Raw genomic sequence first — 18290 nt, 5'->3', positions numbered from 1 at the left:
GGAATTGCTTTACAGGTTCGGGTACCTGCCATACAATTCCAGAAGCTAATTTTAAATATTTGGGAAAATAATAAAGTCAGATTCATGAAACTTGGCAGTTGGATGTCCGATTATAGATCAGATATATTTGTGAAGTTTTAGAGGAATTGCTTGACAGGTTCGGATACCTGCCATACAACTCCAGAAGCTAATTTGAAATATTTGGAAAAATAATAAAGTCAGATTCATGAAACTTGGCAGTCGTGTGTCCAATTATAGGTCAGACATATTTCTAAAGTTTTTATGGGATTGTTTGACAGGTTCGAGTAGCTCCCATACTAGTCTTACAGCTTATTCTTAATATTTGGAAAAATAATAAAGTCAGATCCATGAAACTTGGCAGTTGTGTGTCCGATTATAGATCAGATATATTTGTGAAGTTTTAGAGGAATTGCTTAACAGGTTCGAGGACTTGCCAAACAACTCCAAAAGCGTATTTTAAATATTTAGAAAAATAATAAAGTCAGATTCATGAAACTTGGCAGTTGTATGTCGAGTTATAGATCAGGTATATTTCTGAAGTTTTGGTGGAATTGCTTTACAGGTTCGAGTAGGTCCCATACAAGTCTAAAAGCTTATTCTGAATTTTTGGAAAAATAATAATGTCAGATTCATGAAACTTGGCAGTTGTGTGTCCGATTATAGATCAGATATATTTGTGAAGTTTTGATAGAATTATTTGACAGGTTCAGGTACTTGCCATACAACTCCAAAAGCTAATTTTAAATATTTGGAAAAATTATAAAGTCAGATTCATGAAACTTGGCAGTCGGATGTCCAATTATAGATCAGACATATCCGTGAAGTGTCTATAGAATGACTTCACAGAATCGAGTAATTGCTACACAATAACGAAAGGTGCAGGGTATAATTCAATCGGTTTATACCGACTGAAACGTTTTTACTTGTTTAATTCTTTCAGTTAAGAAAAAGAAAAAAACTTATAACTTTCACTGATTGTATTGCATATTTTTAGGGAGGCGTTGTTTTATAACTTCGAATTTCAAATATTGAATTTTTTGTAGAAATTCATATTATTTCGTATCGTACACGTGTGCACTTAAACAATTTTTAGAAAGATAGTTTACAGGCCTCTCGGTTGTACAGTTCTGCGTCTCTGATTAATGTCAATAATAAAATTACCAAAAAATATTTATATCTATTCTTATTTTAGAGACATGACAAATTAAGCAACTTTTAGAGTATGTGAAGTTAAGGCAAATGGTTATAATGAAAAACAATTGTTACAAATTTGTAAAATATTTTTTCTAAATCAATAAGAAAAGATTTATCGAAATTTAGATATAATTTTAAGAGATATAAAGTTAAGTTAGTATAACATTCAGAAATAGGGGTCAAATATATGGTCTAGGGGTCGGATATATCAGTCCATTAGTGCAGTGGTTATAGCACCGTTCCTTTAACCGAAGGGTCTCGGGTTCAAACCCCGGTCAGGTTACTATAAAAAAAAACTACATTCAATATTTTTATCTTAATATACAATACTTATAAATATTATACAAGTAATTTTCATATATTCATAATATTCGATATTAAAAGAAAACTAAGAAAAATAAACAGTAAATATTAATAAACTTATAATATATAATATAAAGAAAAAGCTACAGCAGGCTAGTCACCTAACTAGTTAACAATGAAACTAGTGCATGATATCATGCACAAGCCCTTTGCTGCTCCTAGGAGTGAACAAAGGAAAAAAAAATATGTTCTGACCATAGAAAATTTTTTTGTTATATTGCACGCGTGGATTTTATTGGTAATATTTATCTAAATTGTGGAGTATTAGACAAATTTTTAAAAATATTTTTAAAAAATAATACAAAATTTAAAATTTTTTTAAAATATTGAAAAATATAAAATTAGTTTTTATGTGTATCGAATGAAAGTAGCTATACAGGTTTATTAAAATTTAAATATTGTCATAGATTTGAATCAAAATTTTTGTGTCCGATTGTAATAAAGAAAAAATATAAGATAAAATTATTTTTAGAAAAAAATTCATCATGCATGAGAAAAAAATGAAATTTTAAGAATAGCTACATATATTAAAAAAATAATATAGCTATATATTTTTAAAATTCTTTCTGCATTATTATTTTGTATAGAGTAGGTCATGGTCAATAGACAAGGATTGCAAACTAAAACATTTTTTTTTATTTTTATTTTACTTAGTCATGTTTGTCTTCTTTTCATTATTTAATCTTCTTATAATATGTAAGTGAATTTTGTCCTTGATTTTTAAAAAAATTTGAAAATAAATTTTACAAAAAAAAAAAATAGAACAAAATAAAAAGCATTGTTCTCAGCTATAAAATTTTATTCAAAGAGTCATAGCGCACTTTTTTCTTTTTGTTTTATAATTTTCGCGGTAATTTTAATTTTATAAAGAAAACTACAAAAGAAAAAATTGAAAAATTACAATATAAAGTGTAAAATAATATCGGCACTACAATTTTATGTGTAAAATAGATGAAACTCAATTATAATAAAAATTTGTTTTTCATTTGGTTATAGATGTGCTAATTGTAAAATATGACAAAATTTAAAAAATACAAAATTTATGAACAAAGTAGGTGATTTTTCGAATATGAATTTGCTTTAAAATTTTGCTAATTTTTATTTTGGTATGTAAAATTAATAGACTAGTTCTATCGTTTCTTTAAAGAGAGATTCTATTTGCTAGGTCGACATCACATTGCCATATGGAAAAATCTATCAAAATTTTAACAAGGGAAATTTATTTTATTTAAAGATTTCAAAATACCGATATACTGAATTGTTATTTAGTATAAGTAATGAAAGTATCTAAATTAATTGACCTAACTTATTTTAAAAAAAACTTATTTTTTGTATTAATATACAAGAAAAGCCCTATATGGCTGATAATAATTAGAAAGGGATATTTAAAAATAAAATTTTAATTAAAATTTCACTTCAAATTTGGACTATTTTTGATTTTTATTGTTCAAGAACTAGTTTTTAATATATAAAAAAATTAAGTTTCTATATAATTTTCTGGTCTCTCAATATTTTTTGCCTTATTCAAGGAAGTCAACTTCCTTACTTGATTTTATTATGTATGAAGAAAAAAAATAGGCTCCATGTCGTCCAAAATTTATATTACATTTTTGTTTTTCTTTTTCTTCATTATTAAATTTGTTGTATATCAGATAATATATTTATGAAATTTAAGTTTTATTTTCTTAACAAAAAATTGGTATAATGGTAAAAACATATAGATAAAATTATTATTGTTATACAGCAAACAAAAAAAAAAAACATATACATAAAAGCTGTCATAGTTAGTCATATGAAATTATCAGAGCATAAAAAATCCTAAACTATTGTATACTGTCATAAAATTTAGTTTTACAACAATAACATAAAAAAAAATCAATGTAAAATTTCTTGTCCTAATCAAATATATTTTTTTTTTTATTAACTTTTATGATTTAGTATGTGTACCTACAAATTTCAACAATTGTATATCAAAAAAAAAAAAAAAGAATGTTTATAAAACGAAAGTCTTACCAGCTTTTACAAGAGCTAGCTCAAGTTTTTGTTCACCTGCAAATAAATAAAAAAAAAACGAGTCAAATAAGTATACTTGCAATTAAACAATAACAATATACATATAACAAAATTAAATTTAAAGTTTTACTATACGAGTTTGAAGAATTTTTCAAAAAAAAATTATTAAATTAATTATTAAGGCTAAGATAGAGTAAAATTGATTGCCATATTCTGAAAAAGATTTTCAACTCAAATTTAGATGTTTTAAATAAACTGTTAGAATGCATAATATAGTGTTACAAGACAGTAGTGTATTTAATTCAGTCATAAATAAATTAATTTTTATATTTTTCAGTCATAAATTTCTTCTATTTAATTTTTTAAAACCATTTCTTTCCCTTAACTTTTTTGCCTTAGTATCGAACTTTGCTTAAGATAAATTGTCAATAATGATAAAGTCACATGTCAAATATGTCAAAAACCGACTTTGATAATTCATGACAAATTTTAAATAGGTTCCATGATGAAAATACAATGTATGTACTTTGAAAACCTTTCAAGAGGCCAAGTAAAAACGATTTAAAAACTGCGATTTTTTTTATAATCTTAAAGCTATGGCTTATTACACAATAATTAATCCGTAAAACTATGCAATAAAAATTCCTCATATTTTTTTTTATAGTTTAAGATATTTTTAGGATTTTTATTTGCAATATAATGTCCCAACAACTCGCATATCTTACATGCTAGTATTAAAATTATAGAAATTTTGAATACTCTTGTGTATTTTTAATAGCAAAAATATTTGATTTTAGTATGTAATTTTAAATCCCATTTTGGAATAGATCATCTTTTTAATTTATGAATATGTTATAAACAAAATTATGGAATATATATTCAACTCTATCCCTACAAGACTTATGAGTACTAAAATTAACATAAAATTTGACTACTAAATCTAGTGAAATTTCGGAATCAATATTTATATTGATTTTATTTCTAAACAAACATATAAAATAATATGTATATAAAAGACAATATAATGTATATATAATCACCCCAATCAAGGCTTAACTGTACAAAAGTCAATCAAATACACATATAATTTAAAATTATATAAAATAATCATGCATATTTACTCTTCACCTAATTTTAAATTCATTATGTTGCATGTATGAACCCTACAATAACTTGAGGTTCATAGTGAATGCTTTGAATTCTTAAAGTATATTAATAATTAGGTAACTTCAATTATAACAACACTTTAATATGTTCATATATTATTCATACATTCGAATATACATATATTTTCGTATGCAATTAATTATAAATGTTATCTGCATTGTGTGACAATAATAAGAAATATGATGGTATATAAATAACTTCCGCAAATGCTTATTAGTAATAACATTTTGTAATCGGACAGTATAATGCAACTATACTGTCATACTAGCAATATATATACAAACACAGTAATTTTTAAAAGCTCTTTTAATAAATTATTTTGTTTGAGATAGCAAAAAAAAAAAACTTGAAATCTTTTCACTAAATATTTTATTCACTCTTGGGTCCAACAAAAACATTTTTTGTTCTCAGTTTTAATGCAAAAAAAAAAAAACAAATTACAAAATCAAAGGATATTTTCTGTTAACATTGTACTCGTACCATCATCATCATTAAATAAATTCGTATTCATGATGTACTCATCGTAATGTACCTTAATCCTTTGAAATTATAAATTTTCCTGTTTTAAATTTTTTTTTTCTGAGATTTTCCCTTTTTTTGTTTTTTTTTTTTTTTAAACAGATATGGGGTCGTTTTATTTCACTTAAAGATACTTATGTACACAAATATTTACATAGGAATAGTGTTAGAAGTATGAACTTTTTGCAAGTTGAATGTATTCATGTTATACATTATGTAATTTTATAACTATACATAATATACTTAATATATATATATATATTAAAGTATATTTATATTAAAACTATATAATATGCATTCATTCTCTTATACACAATATGATGACGGAACAGAATGTTAAATTTTAAACATTTTGTTTAACTGACACAAATAAAAATGCTAACTATATGCAAGGATAAAAATAATGAAGAAAAAAAGAAAAAAAGCAAGCAAGAAAAAAAAAATGATTTGAAATCCTTTTTTTGCAATTCGTTTGCTCATAAAAAGCAGAAAAAAATAAAAATAAATTAGAGCACGCCAATATAATGTGCAAAAGGACGAAAATATTTAAGGAAAAGAGGCATTGAATAGGCATTCATGTGCGTATATCATATATGACTTGCAAAAACAGAACAACAAAAAAAAAGAAGAAAATTTTAAGTGTAAAAATTAAATTTAAAAGTTTGTAAAAATTCGAATTTAATATATACGAATATCTTAGAGGCTCTTAGAAGTAAGGAATCATATGTGCTACAAACACTTACTGGCATACAATATAATTTAATATGAGATATTCAATAAAATATATTACGGTCTAAAAACCTACACATACAATTTTGTATATATTTATTCTATACGTTTCTATATTTACTGTATAAGCGAGTACGTACACATTTTATATGTACTTACTCTCTCATATATCAAAATAAAGGAATCAGGTGAATAATAAAATCTAAATTTAAAACATTAAAGGATATGAGATGAACGTGTAAATGGGTTTTTATTTTTTATAATCCTTTTTTTTTTGGCTCAGGATTTTATTTATATTTCTTACATTGTATCTATACATGTTTATGTGTATATGTATTATATTATAACATATGAGAGTAAAAAAAAAATTTAAAAAACTCTAAATCATTGTTTATATGCTATCGTTTTTTTTTATTATAATAATTTTTTGTTCTGTTTTTAGCAATTATTTACACAGATATCTGCAAAACTGATTTGACTGCTTTTTTTAAGTTTTTCTCTCTCTTCTTTTTTTAATTTAGATTTTTTTGCTTTATGGTTTAAATTATTTATGTATTTAAAATATTCGTTAGTTTCCTAAAAATTATAAATATGCTGTACGCTTTATGTGACGAAAATTATAAAAATTTTAATAGAAAATAAACAGTTGTCTATGAAAGTAAAATGACACTTTATAGCAAATGGATTCAGTGATTCCGCAATTTTATTGTTTCAATTAGTATGTATTTCGGAACAAAACTTATAAAACTAAATTCATAGGGAGCTATCAACATTAATTATTGTATTAGGTCCACGATATTATTTTCCTGTACAAAATTAATATATCGTTACTCAAAACACAATGGAATTCCGATAAGTTAGGTGACTCACGACTAATAAACAGTGCGTTTCAAAACTCGTAAAACCCGATGCCTTCCTTACAAATTATTGAGAGAATAATTTATAATTATATTATAACGCAAATGGAAATTTAAATGCCATTTTGAACTTGCAACTTAGAACTATTCATGAAATGTTCCACAAAATTTATAAAATTTTTACATTTCAATTCTTTTTAAATAAAAAACTAATCAATTTAAATATGCAATCCTTATACTCGTATATTACAATATACATAAGAGTGAACACATAATTTGCTTTTAAACTGTATTCAAAAATAAAAAAACTGACAAACAAACAAATTTGCGGATGTATGTGTTAATCTATACATTATTTTGTGTATGTTAACGCTGGTTAAGGCTGGTTAGGGCTTATGAATTTGAAGAATATAAAATTTTTGATGATATGAATAAAAAAATTTTAAGTATGTATTTTTGTTTTTAACAAAAATTGTCATATTTTTGTTTTCTATATTTAAAATTTATATAAAATGACATAAACGATATGAATGTACAGATTGTACATACAAAATTTTCTGCAATTAATAATCCATATAATATAATATAATCGTAATAGTACATGTACACATACACACATATGCATGTAATGATTACTGAATGGCCTATATATAATTTTTGTTTATTATTCTGAAGATCATACATTTTATTAAAATTTATGATAGAGTAAGTACTTTCTTGTGCACACATTTGTTTTATTAGTTTATATATTAGAAATATCAAAAATACTTAAATAAAAGTACATAATACAGTATGTATGCATGTATAACAAAGTTTGCCCCCAATTGTATGCAATTTATCAAGAGTCTCATAAAGAATTTTCATGACAATAAATTTCTTTGTTGCATTACATAGGTTAGCCTAGCTACAGTATTTTTGTTTTTCAAATTTTAAAATTTTTTGGATAAGTCTGGAAATTAAATGTATAAGTCAATAATAATATTAAAATGCAATTACATATATGATATCGTAGATTTTAATATTTTAAATTTTTAATTAAAATTGATATTTTTGACAAATTAAGAATAATAATTAATTAATAATGTCATATTGATAATTTTTAAATATATTTATTTCTTTAGTCATATAAATTTTTTAATAAGCATAATTTTTCTTCTTTAATAGGTCTTTAAATGACAGTAAAAATACAATAATAAAATATCAGATTTTACTCTCAATTTAATGTTTATATAAGATAATTGGTTCCAATTATTGTTTAGTTTACTTTTATAAATTTTTATACCCAATATAAAGAAAATATAATAAAAATTAATTCCTATGATTGATATCTTAATCAAATTTGTAAGTTTTGTTCGAAAAGATAAAAATTTTAAATATAATTTTTATAATTTTTCGATCTCAGCAATTGAATTTTGATTTTTTACGAAATATAAACAAAATACAACAATTTAAGTAATAAATTATTTATAGACAAAGAAAATTCTTAACTTTAAGGGTATACTCTTAATTTAATTACCGCATTTATTTTATTTCTCTTATTTTCTTAGTATAGAAATTTATTAAATAAAGATGTTTTGACGCATCGAAAATATAAAAATTTACGTGATTCCATTAGTGATCTAAATAAATTAGTCTAGTATTAATTTATATAAGTTTATATATGATTTTCATAATTTAATTTGCTCAATCATCATTCATATTACACCTTACTATAGGTTCATTTATTTATTTACATTATTTGAAAGGAATAGTAGCTGATACTTATTTATTTTACGAGTATTAACTCAATAAGTCATATAATATGGAACAATTAATTAAATATAATATAATGATATAAATGAATAATTGTTCCATATGGAATAATTAGAGGTTAAAGAAAATGAATCTAATTGAATTGCAAAGAAAAAATTGCACCTAAATGCATGCCAATTTCTATTTATTTATATCATTTGTGTGATAATATTAAAAGAATTAATTGTGAGTGAAAAATTTAAGAGTGAATATTTTAAAAAATAGAGAGCTTGAGAATTTTGTATTGAGTAGTGGAAAAAATTAAATACAATTTCTTAAATATTGAGCATAAAAACTCAATAACAATTTATATTAAAAATTAAAAAATTTAAATTCTGCAATTTGTGAGCAATTTTTCTTAGTTACTCATATTTCTGTTACAGTTGCTCATATTGGACGAATTACTTAAATGTTTTAAAAAGAAATCTCAAAGAAATTTAATTTTACTAAGGTAGTTTTCTCTTACTGCCGCAAAAACGTAAATTATTCTGGATATTTCATTTAGGTATTTTAAAAATTTCTGATTTTCTATTTTTTTTTTTTTCAAAAATAATTAAATTCTCAGTTACAATGTTATAAGAAATTTTATTTTTAATTATGGTTTATAATTGAAATCCCTGACCTTTTAGTGTGGCTTGAAGGTGAATTTCTTTTATGTGCAGCAGTGTAAAGTATCATTGTATGCCTTGTTTCTATGACATAAATATAGTACTTGAGGTCTTATTCTTACGTTTTTTTTATATATTTACTTATATAAAATTATATAATAAACACAATAATTAAATAAAAAATTCTTTATTTCTAAATTACACTTAAAAATTTTCAAACTTACATTCAACATTTACACTTTTCATGTAAACTGTTGTTTTTTTTTTTTTTTTTATTTTTTTTTTACATATTTACATTTGTATATATACATACATGTGCAATATAGTATGCGAAATTCAAGGATTTTTAACAATTTGCTGACTAATAATTTTTATTTTATTCTGTAATTTATATTAATAAAAACAAAAAAAAGAATTAAAATGGGAAAAAAAAAACAATAGTTAAAAAGACACATAAGAAGTTCTTAAAAGTGCAAAATTATTTTCTTGGCATCCTTATGATTGCAATTATTTTTTAGTTGTTTTCTTTTCTATTTCAGAAAAAAATATTTAAAAAAAAAACAAGAAGAAAAAAAAAATTTAAGCAAGAGTGTAGGCAAAATTAAAAAAAATGTCTAGTTTTTGTTTTTGCCTCTCTTGTTTTTTTCTAATTCTAAGAACAAAATAAGAAATTTTTCTCTTCTTCCACTTTTGTTTTTTTTTTCTAATAACTTTTTACCACAAAACATACAATCTCTAATATGTCGTTCGTCCACTTTAAAATATAACCCCCCCCCCCCCCAAATTTAACCATCTATTTTTTTATTTTTGATTCTCTCTTTAATTTTAGGTATTATGTACCTTCATCTTTCCCAATCCTCCCCCATCTCATACAACCGACTAATTCAAAATTGTATACATATAAAAAAAATTACAATATTTATTGTATAGGCATTCGCAGGGAGACTCCCCATAATAAAGTGAAATGTCTCGTACTTATGATAGCCTAGATTATATTTTTGCGATAGTGGCAAATTCTTAAAACTTAAAAAAATGTATTTTGTGTAACATTACAATATATGCACATAATTATATTTTTATAACGTATATATGTGCGTATTATTAGTACACTTCATGTATAAATAATTATGTGTGTATTTGATAATATGTATATATGGTATAAGTGATGTTCCAATTTAAAATGGTCCAGAGAGGCACTCGAAAAAAAAAAAAATAAAATAATTTTTTATTATGCCCTTAACTTAAGAAGCAAAAAAAAAAAATTTAAAAATTGCTTTTTGTTGTCGAGCGAGTTTATATTGCTATATTGCACTATAACAGTATTGAAATAAAGGAATGTGCATTGTGAATTAAAGAAAGAGTAAGAAATAATAAGGATAAGAGGAGAAAACAAAAAAAAAATCTAGAAGGAAATGTCCTGAAAGTAGTATAAAAGAAAATACACAAAAAAAAAATTAACTGTTCTTCTTTTTTCTTCTTTCTTCTTATTTGTATTTGAATGACTTTTTGTTTTTCTTTTTGCTATTTTTTTCTTTGTTATTTTCGATTTTCGTTTTATTAAGTTCTTAACTTTTCTGGACCAGAAGTAGAAATTGTTACGAAAATATGAAAAAATAAAAAAAGAAAACATTTTTCTTTAAGTAGTTTTTTAGCATTATAGGGTAACTTGAATTATTAAATGGGGCATAGGAACTCAAATAAACATAATAGTAAAGAAGGATATTTGGTTTTTGACTTGCTCTTTTTCATATTCCAAGAAAAAAAAAATTCTATGGTTAGTATAATAACGTGAATTAGGTATTATATGATGAAAAAGAAATAATTGAGCTTTATTTAAAAGAAAAAAATTTTCTTTTAGTATAAAATTTTTTAATATCAAAATTATAGTCTTTTAGTTCAAAAGCCTAAAATTTTAGTGTTAAATGTTTTTTAAATAAAGAAAATTGTTTAACTATTTTATTCACATTTCTTATATGTATAGAAAATACAATAAGGGAAAAAAATTTTTCTTATTTTCTATTTGTTCTATACAATTTTAGAAAAATATTTTTATTGTAATGAAAACCAAATTGTGTTTTATATTATAAAAATTTTAATTGTTCTGTAAATTAAACTGGAAATTATTTAATTTTTGAAATATTTTTTGATTGTATATTATGAATGAAACGGGAATTATGTAATTTATTTAATTATTATTTAATTTCTTTCTCATAGCTGATCTTTTATTCTTTTTGTAACAACATAAGCAACTATTGTTACAGGATTTAAGAGGCAAATGCCTAGTTAGACTAAAGTATAAATAAGTAAAACAAGACTACTAAAATTTCATTACGTTAAATTAAGAAACTGAAAAAATTTTGCTTTATAAGGTTAAATTTTCAAAATTAAATTATTTAAATAATTCATTATATTGAGTTGTAAATAAATATAAAAATGAATGATTCTGTGTAAGCTAATTTCCTATTAGAACTTGTTATATAAATAGACGCATTTGCAAATTCAAAGAATGTATTCAAAACGAGCAAAGCACTCAATTAAAATTTAATTAAAATATTTACAGTCTGAACACATATCCAAAGAATGGAATAAAATTTGATTATGTACGAAAGTGGTTTATGATTTTGAAATTTAATTTCGGATTTGTTTTTTGTAGTCTTTTGGAAAATAAGTCATTCACTAAGTCTTGTTTTAAAAAGGATATTAGGTTCGTGTTATTAAGAATTTTTTTTTAAAAAGGGCATGAAAACTCAATAACAATTTTATAACACCCTTTCTTCTATATACACATTTTTTATTCAATATTTTGAATATATTATTTCAAAAATAGAGCTATTGTTAACGATATCTTCTAAAAGAAAAAGAAAAACAGAAAAAATAGGAAAATGAAATTAGTTTAAAAGTCAGTAAAAATTTTCCGATCTTTTGAATAAATTCTTACTGTTATATGCACATACCAAATATAAGTTGAAAACTGTAACTACATACACATACATATATATACTTTTAGTTGTAAGAATGTTACAATTTTTGTTATGATATACTCGTAACTATACACAGATGTTCAAACTCATCGTCATAAAGCATTTTGCTATTGTAAAATTGCATTAGAATTTTTTATTTCCAGTTTTTCAATTTTCATATAAATTGAATTTAATTTTTAGAACGAAAATCTGTTATTTGTCTATGTTTTATGTATATACATTTTTTTTTGAGAATAATTTTAGTTTTTCCCAAATTTTCGTTTTTATTGTTTTTTCTGGGATATTTTAAAAATATTTTGTATAGTGTTGCAAAATTTAATTTAATTTTATATTTTCTTTCTGAATTTAATTTTATATTTTCAACACACTCCTATGAGGGCTCATTTTAATAGTATTGTTTTGATTATAGCATAATATATAAAACAAAAAAAAATAACAAATACAAATACTATGATAGAAAGTTAAAAATGAGCAGCTGGTAATGGAAAAGGATTTTGTGAAAATATGATGAAATTAAAAATAGATAATGAGATTAAAATTTCTATAAATTTATTGTTCTGATTGAAAATTTAAAATTTACATAAACCCATCATACGTATATATACATAAAGAATTTAAAGTGAAATCAATTTTTATTTTAAATTGAAAATTTAATCTTAAAAGTAGAGGGTACATTTTTTTTATAATCCTTGTGAATGCTGTTATGCGGCAAAAAATATTACTTGGTAAACAAATTCCATCCATATAAAAATAAAATAATTTTGGTTTTGTAAACGTAATGAATATGTATATACGGGGCCGGATCCATCATGAATGCAAAGTAAGCATTTGTAAGAAAAAAAACTAAATTTTAAAAAATTAAAAATTATCTACAATTTTTTCAAAAAAATTTTTTCTTTCCATTTTCAGCGAAAATAAATTGATTGAATTGAAAGTGTAATTCCATTCCAGTTTTTAATTCTATTACTAATTTTACGCACAGAATGACAAAGTTATAAGAAACTTATTTGCTTTCTATCCATTGCTTTGAAAGCGGATGGGGGCGCAATCTTTGGAAATGTGTAAGGCACAAAACAAGTTAGAACCGGGCTTGTGGGCATATGTATATATTTATAAAAAATATTTTGATTTCATTTTTGGAAAAAGTGTTAAAATATGGCGGAATCGAAAAATAGATGTCATTTAAACTGTAACAATAGTAACAATATAATTGGTTTTATTCGAAAACTATAACGGAAACGTTTTAAGAAAATATGGTTGTTAATGAACTGCTTGTTAAATTATTTGAATCCTTTTACCGTCTTGAGTATACAAAAAATTTTATATATCCGCTTCATAAGTATCTAATTACAAGAATTAATTCTGAAATAATTTCAAAATAAATTAAATTTTCATTACAGTTTTCTTTCAATTCATAAAAATTTTTGATATTTGAAATGAATTGTACTGAGAATTTATATGCAACAATATTATATTTAACTATAGCATCATGTGCCTCATGCGAACTTCAAGAAGAAAATTCAAATTAACTCCCTTTATCTGTGAGTACCAACTCATTTTACATGAGTTCTAGGAGTTGTTAAAGTAAATTTTTTAATGTGTCTAAAATTATTCGTTTTGAATTGAATTATTCTATTAAAAGTAGAATTGTATATGTAGACTGAACTCTTACATACACAGATGTACACGAAAAAAATTTAATTTTTGTTGAACAAAAATTATAATGAACGTAAATGAAAAATGCAGAGAATAAAACAAAAATGTTTTTTTGTTTTTTGTGTTCTCTGCATTTTATGAAAATATGAACTTCTATTGTAAACAAAAAGACAGAAGGAGTCATAAGTAAAAAAAAAAATTGGAGCAAATTTTTGCTGCATAAACTAAAAATAATAAAAATAAAAAACGGAAAACAAAAAAAGAAAAAATAAAATTTTGTAACTGAAAAGGATAAAAATAGTAGCAGCCATACATCAATTGCCAATTTTACATTTTTTTTTTAAATATTCATGCAGATTTATGTATGTAGGTATGTATATATGTAAACGTGCAAACAAACATGTAAGTAGGTGGTGTTTATGAGAACGTTATGTAGTTACAAGATAAAAATAGGAAAAAGAAAAAAAAAACAAAAAATTAAGTTACAAAAGTTAAATTTCATATCCTTTATAATTTCATCACTTCTCTTATATCCTTCTGTACCCTATATCCTTCTTCTCCCTCTCGATTATAAAACTTTTTTAAATTAAATCATATCCAAATTTTTTTTTCCATAATTATTGTTAAATTTTGTAAGAAATTTTCAAAAATTAACTTTTAAATTTTATTATTAAACTTATGAACCCCACATACATTTTATATAAATGAAATTTTTGAAACTAAAATTACTTGTTCTTCTTAAGTTAAACTTTTATGTTCAGTATTAAACTTTTTATTACGATTTGATAATGTTCCCCTAATTCAGCTTTATTTAATTTTAATTCATTCCTGATATAATTTAACATTTATTCACCTTATAACTAATTATATCATTGTGGTATAGGTTATACTGTATAACAGTTATAAATGTATTTTCTTCATGAATAATAGTTGTATAATTTTAATATAAGATATTCGGGGGAGCCTCGAATTAAATTTTGGGTTTCGTTTAAATCATTAGTTATTAAATTTTTAAATTATAACGCAAGGAATTTCAAATGAATGGTGTACATACGAGTACAATACTAAGACTTCTCATATAAATAAATTATATCGCGATGTAAAGGATTTTTTATACAGTGGTGCATTAACTTCTATAAGCGTGAAGTTCTTAATGTGTAAAGGACAAAATTGTTCCACAGTATAGGACTCTTTCGGAAAATTTTTATTAGCTAGAAGTTCTAAAAAGGAATATTAATATACCAATAAACGCGCTACAAATTTGGTTGTGCGAGACATAACGATACTTTTAGAGATTCGCTGGAAAGCTAATACAATAGACTATTCAAAAAGCATAGCATTTTTAGTTCATATGTCATAGTCGTTTAAAAACTGAATTTTTAGAAATTTTTTCTATTTTTTTTGAATAACTGTATATTTTAGGGTGATTTAATATTCCAGCTTTTCAAAATTTTCACCAAAATGAATTGTCCATTTTCCAATCTTTCTGTAAACATGCCAACCAAATAGTCGTAAATTTCCTAGTTACAGAAAAATTACTTTCTGATTGTTGCAAAAATCTTTATAAAATAAATTACAAATTCCGACGTAGGTTTACTATAGAACAGTTTTTTTCCTTAAACATGAATATCTATACGTTGATAAGTGTCAATGCACCACTGCATGAAACAACATGTATATAAGAGAATGGGTGTGAATTTGTTACATATACCCTAGGTAAAATACTATAAAATTATATTTTTAATTGTAAAATTAAAAACAAACAATTATTCTTTTATTTTTTTTTTTAAATATGCTTTTTTTTCAGGTCAAATTGTAAAATAAGAAAAACATTCTGGTCAGTAACTTGAATAATTTTTTTTAATAGAAAACTAAATTAAAATTAAACAATAAAGACATCAGTACATAATTTTGACTTTTGTTCTAACAACAAATTTTATTTCGTATAACAGTTACTCGGAAATATTTTATTTAATTCTTTTATATTTTATTAGAATATGAAAATTAATTAATATATACTTGCTTATAAAATGAATTTGAAGCAATGTTATTTTTAATTTTCTCTTATATCTTGGCTGCTCTAAACTGGTACTTTAAATTTAATAATTGTTAAACGATATGTGCTTAATATTCTTAAATTATCTCTACATATATGAAAATTTATTTTTAAAAAAATTATATTTTTTTATTTTAATTTAAGAAATGCTCGAAGACATTTTCTTACAATTATAATTTTTATAATTGCAATTATATTAAAAAAATTTTATTATATAAAATAGAAAAAATTTATTGTACAAAATTAATTTGTTTTATTTTTATATTTAAATAATTTTCAAAAGTTTTTCATTTATGTATTTATAAATACATATACATATATGAAAAGTTTTATTATATTACAATTTTAATTTTATTTTAATAATTCTCTAAACATTTTCCGGAAATCTCAAAGAATTCATCAAATTATTATTAATGCATTTATATTTCTATTTTTTTTAATAGTCCATGAGGAGTTAAGTGACCCTATTTTATTGACGTGTACGTATGATATGGGTACGCTTTTCTTATACTATATTATATACATACTTGTATATAAATTTTAAATGAGTTGAGAAGCTTGAAAGAAAAAATGCATATTATTCATACTATACATATATAAAAAATAATACAAATGTTCCTGCACATAGCGTTTGGAATCAACATAAATGAATAAAACTAAAAAAAAAAAAAAAAACTAAACATACTAGGCACCATTAATAAAAACTTATATTTTTTCCTTCATGTATTTTTACTTTTTTTTTTTTTTATTCATTTTTGTAATTCAATTCAATTAGCAAAATTGAACGAATGAAGTCAAGTCGATACTACTTGAACTCATTTTTAAAGTTTATGTCGTCTTTTAATATAATAAGACATATAAAAAATGTATACCCATATATTATGTACGAGTATATATACACATATGCATGCACATAGCTTAGTGAACATGTACATATATATGCAAAATCTAACCCTAGTCAAATTCAACAAATTCAACAAATTCAAAAATTATTTCATATATATTGTGAGTATGCATATGAATATATATGAGTATATGTATATCTAAGTGAATGCTATTTTAACAATAGCATGTAACTAAAAAATTTTGTAATTTGTGTATGTATATTCAGCATTGTAGTTACAATATTATATGTACAAAATTACAATATATACTATAAATAAAGTCTTATGTTGTGCTAAAATTTTTGTTTTATTCGCTTTCACTGTTCTATTCTGAAGGTTGAAAGAATTAAAACATATGTATGTATTTTAAGAAATCAAAACTTTTGTATATATGTATATACATATTCTGTAACTATATATGCATGTATATATATATATATATATATATGATATATTTATATTAATATACCAATAAATAAAATATTGTTCGCATTCAGGTGCTATATGGATAATATTGTATATTATTTTAGTTTTTCATAAAATTTTCATTTTATTTTTAAAATATATAAACTAAAAATTTTTTTATGAAAAATATGAAAGTTTTAGAATTTTTAAAAGAATAAATATATAGTACTTATGTGAGCACGTATGTGTATATATCTATTATGTTAAAAAAAAATTATGTACAAAGTGTTTCTAGTGCACTTAAATTTGAAGTATATAGAAGATGCCCAAATGATTATAAGTGTAGAATTAGAACAAATAAGAATACGGAAAAATTCTGTTCTAAAACGGTAGACATGAAATGTGTGTTTATAATGCGTCATAACAAGATTAGTACCATTTATAGGTGACACTATAGAATACCAATATTTTGCTTCTGCTAAAACACTGTCTTCCTGAATAAGAGTGTATATTTTTTTCGAATTTTCTAATTATAAATTATAATTAAATTATATATTAAGTTTCAAATTATTCTTAAGAATAAAATATTAAGTATACTCTTAAATGAAAATTTCATGTTTCTTTTAACTTTAATAATATTGCCGTCATATTTTAATTATATGAGCTCTTAATTATTAAGTGGGCTTAAAATTATAATTTTGTTTTTTCTAGTCTAAGTTTTTTTAATTTGTTTCCTACATCTTTTACATGTATTTTCTGAATCAACGTTAACGCAACCCTCTGTGTATGATTTAAGAAAATAAAATCATAAACTCCTATAAATATGCTACGATAATATTTGCGTGTTATTGAAACAGTTTTTTTTTTTCTTATATTTAGTTTTTTTTCCCCCCCGTCATATATCGTTTTTTATTTTTCTTTATTAAAAAGAATAAATCATAGCAAAGAGATACTATAATATGGCCAAAGGAGCCAAGGATCTTCCGCTTTTTATTTATTTATTTTTTGATTTTTTTTTTACCTTTGTTTTTTTTATATGATTTTTT

At 22.9% G+C, this 18290-nt stretch overlaps 1 protein-coding gene across 4 annotated transcripts in view; it reads right to left on the bottom strand.

Moving 5' to 3' along the window:
- LOC129611651 (RNA-binding protein Pasilla) overlaps positions 1-18290 on the bottom strand; it is a 92482-nt gene that overhangs the window by 27021 nt on the left and 47171 nt on the right. For all 4 annotated transcript variants that reach the window (XM_055524884.1, XM_055524883.1, XM_055524882.1 and 1 more), the window contains one exon: positions 3592-3627. In XM_055524884.1, coding sequence (XP_055380859.1) covers positions 3592-3627 — 36 coding nt within the window. The remainder of the gene's footprint in view (positions 1-3591; positions 3628-18290) is intronic.

The sequence above is a fragment of the Condylostylus longicornis genome, unplaced genomic scaffold, assembly GCF_029603195.1.
Source record: "Condylostylus longicornis isolate FDR11 unplaced genomic scaffold, ASM2960319v2 ptg000055l, whole genome shotgun sequence".
Classification (NCBI taxonomy): Eukaryota; Metazoa; Arthropoda; class Insecta; order Diptera; family Dolichopodidae; genus Condylostylus; species Condylostylus longicornis.
The sequence above is the reverse complement of the archived record's forward strand: the minus strand, read 5'-3'. Positions and strand labels throughout refer to the sequence as shown.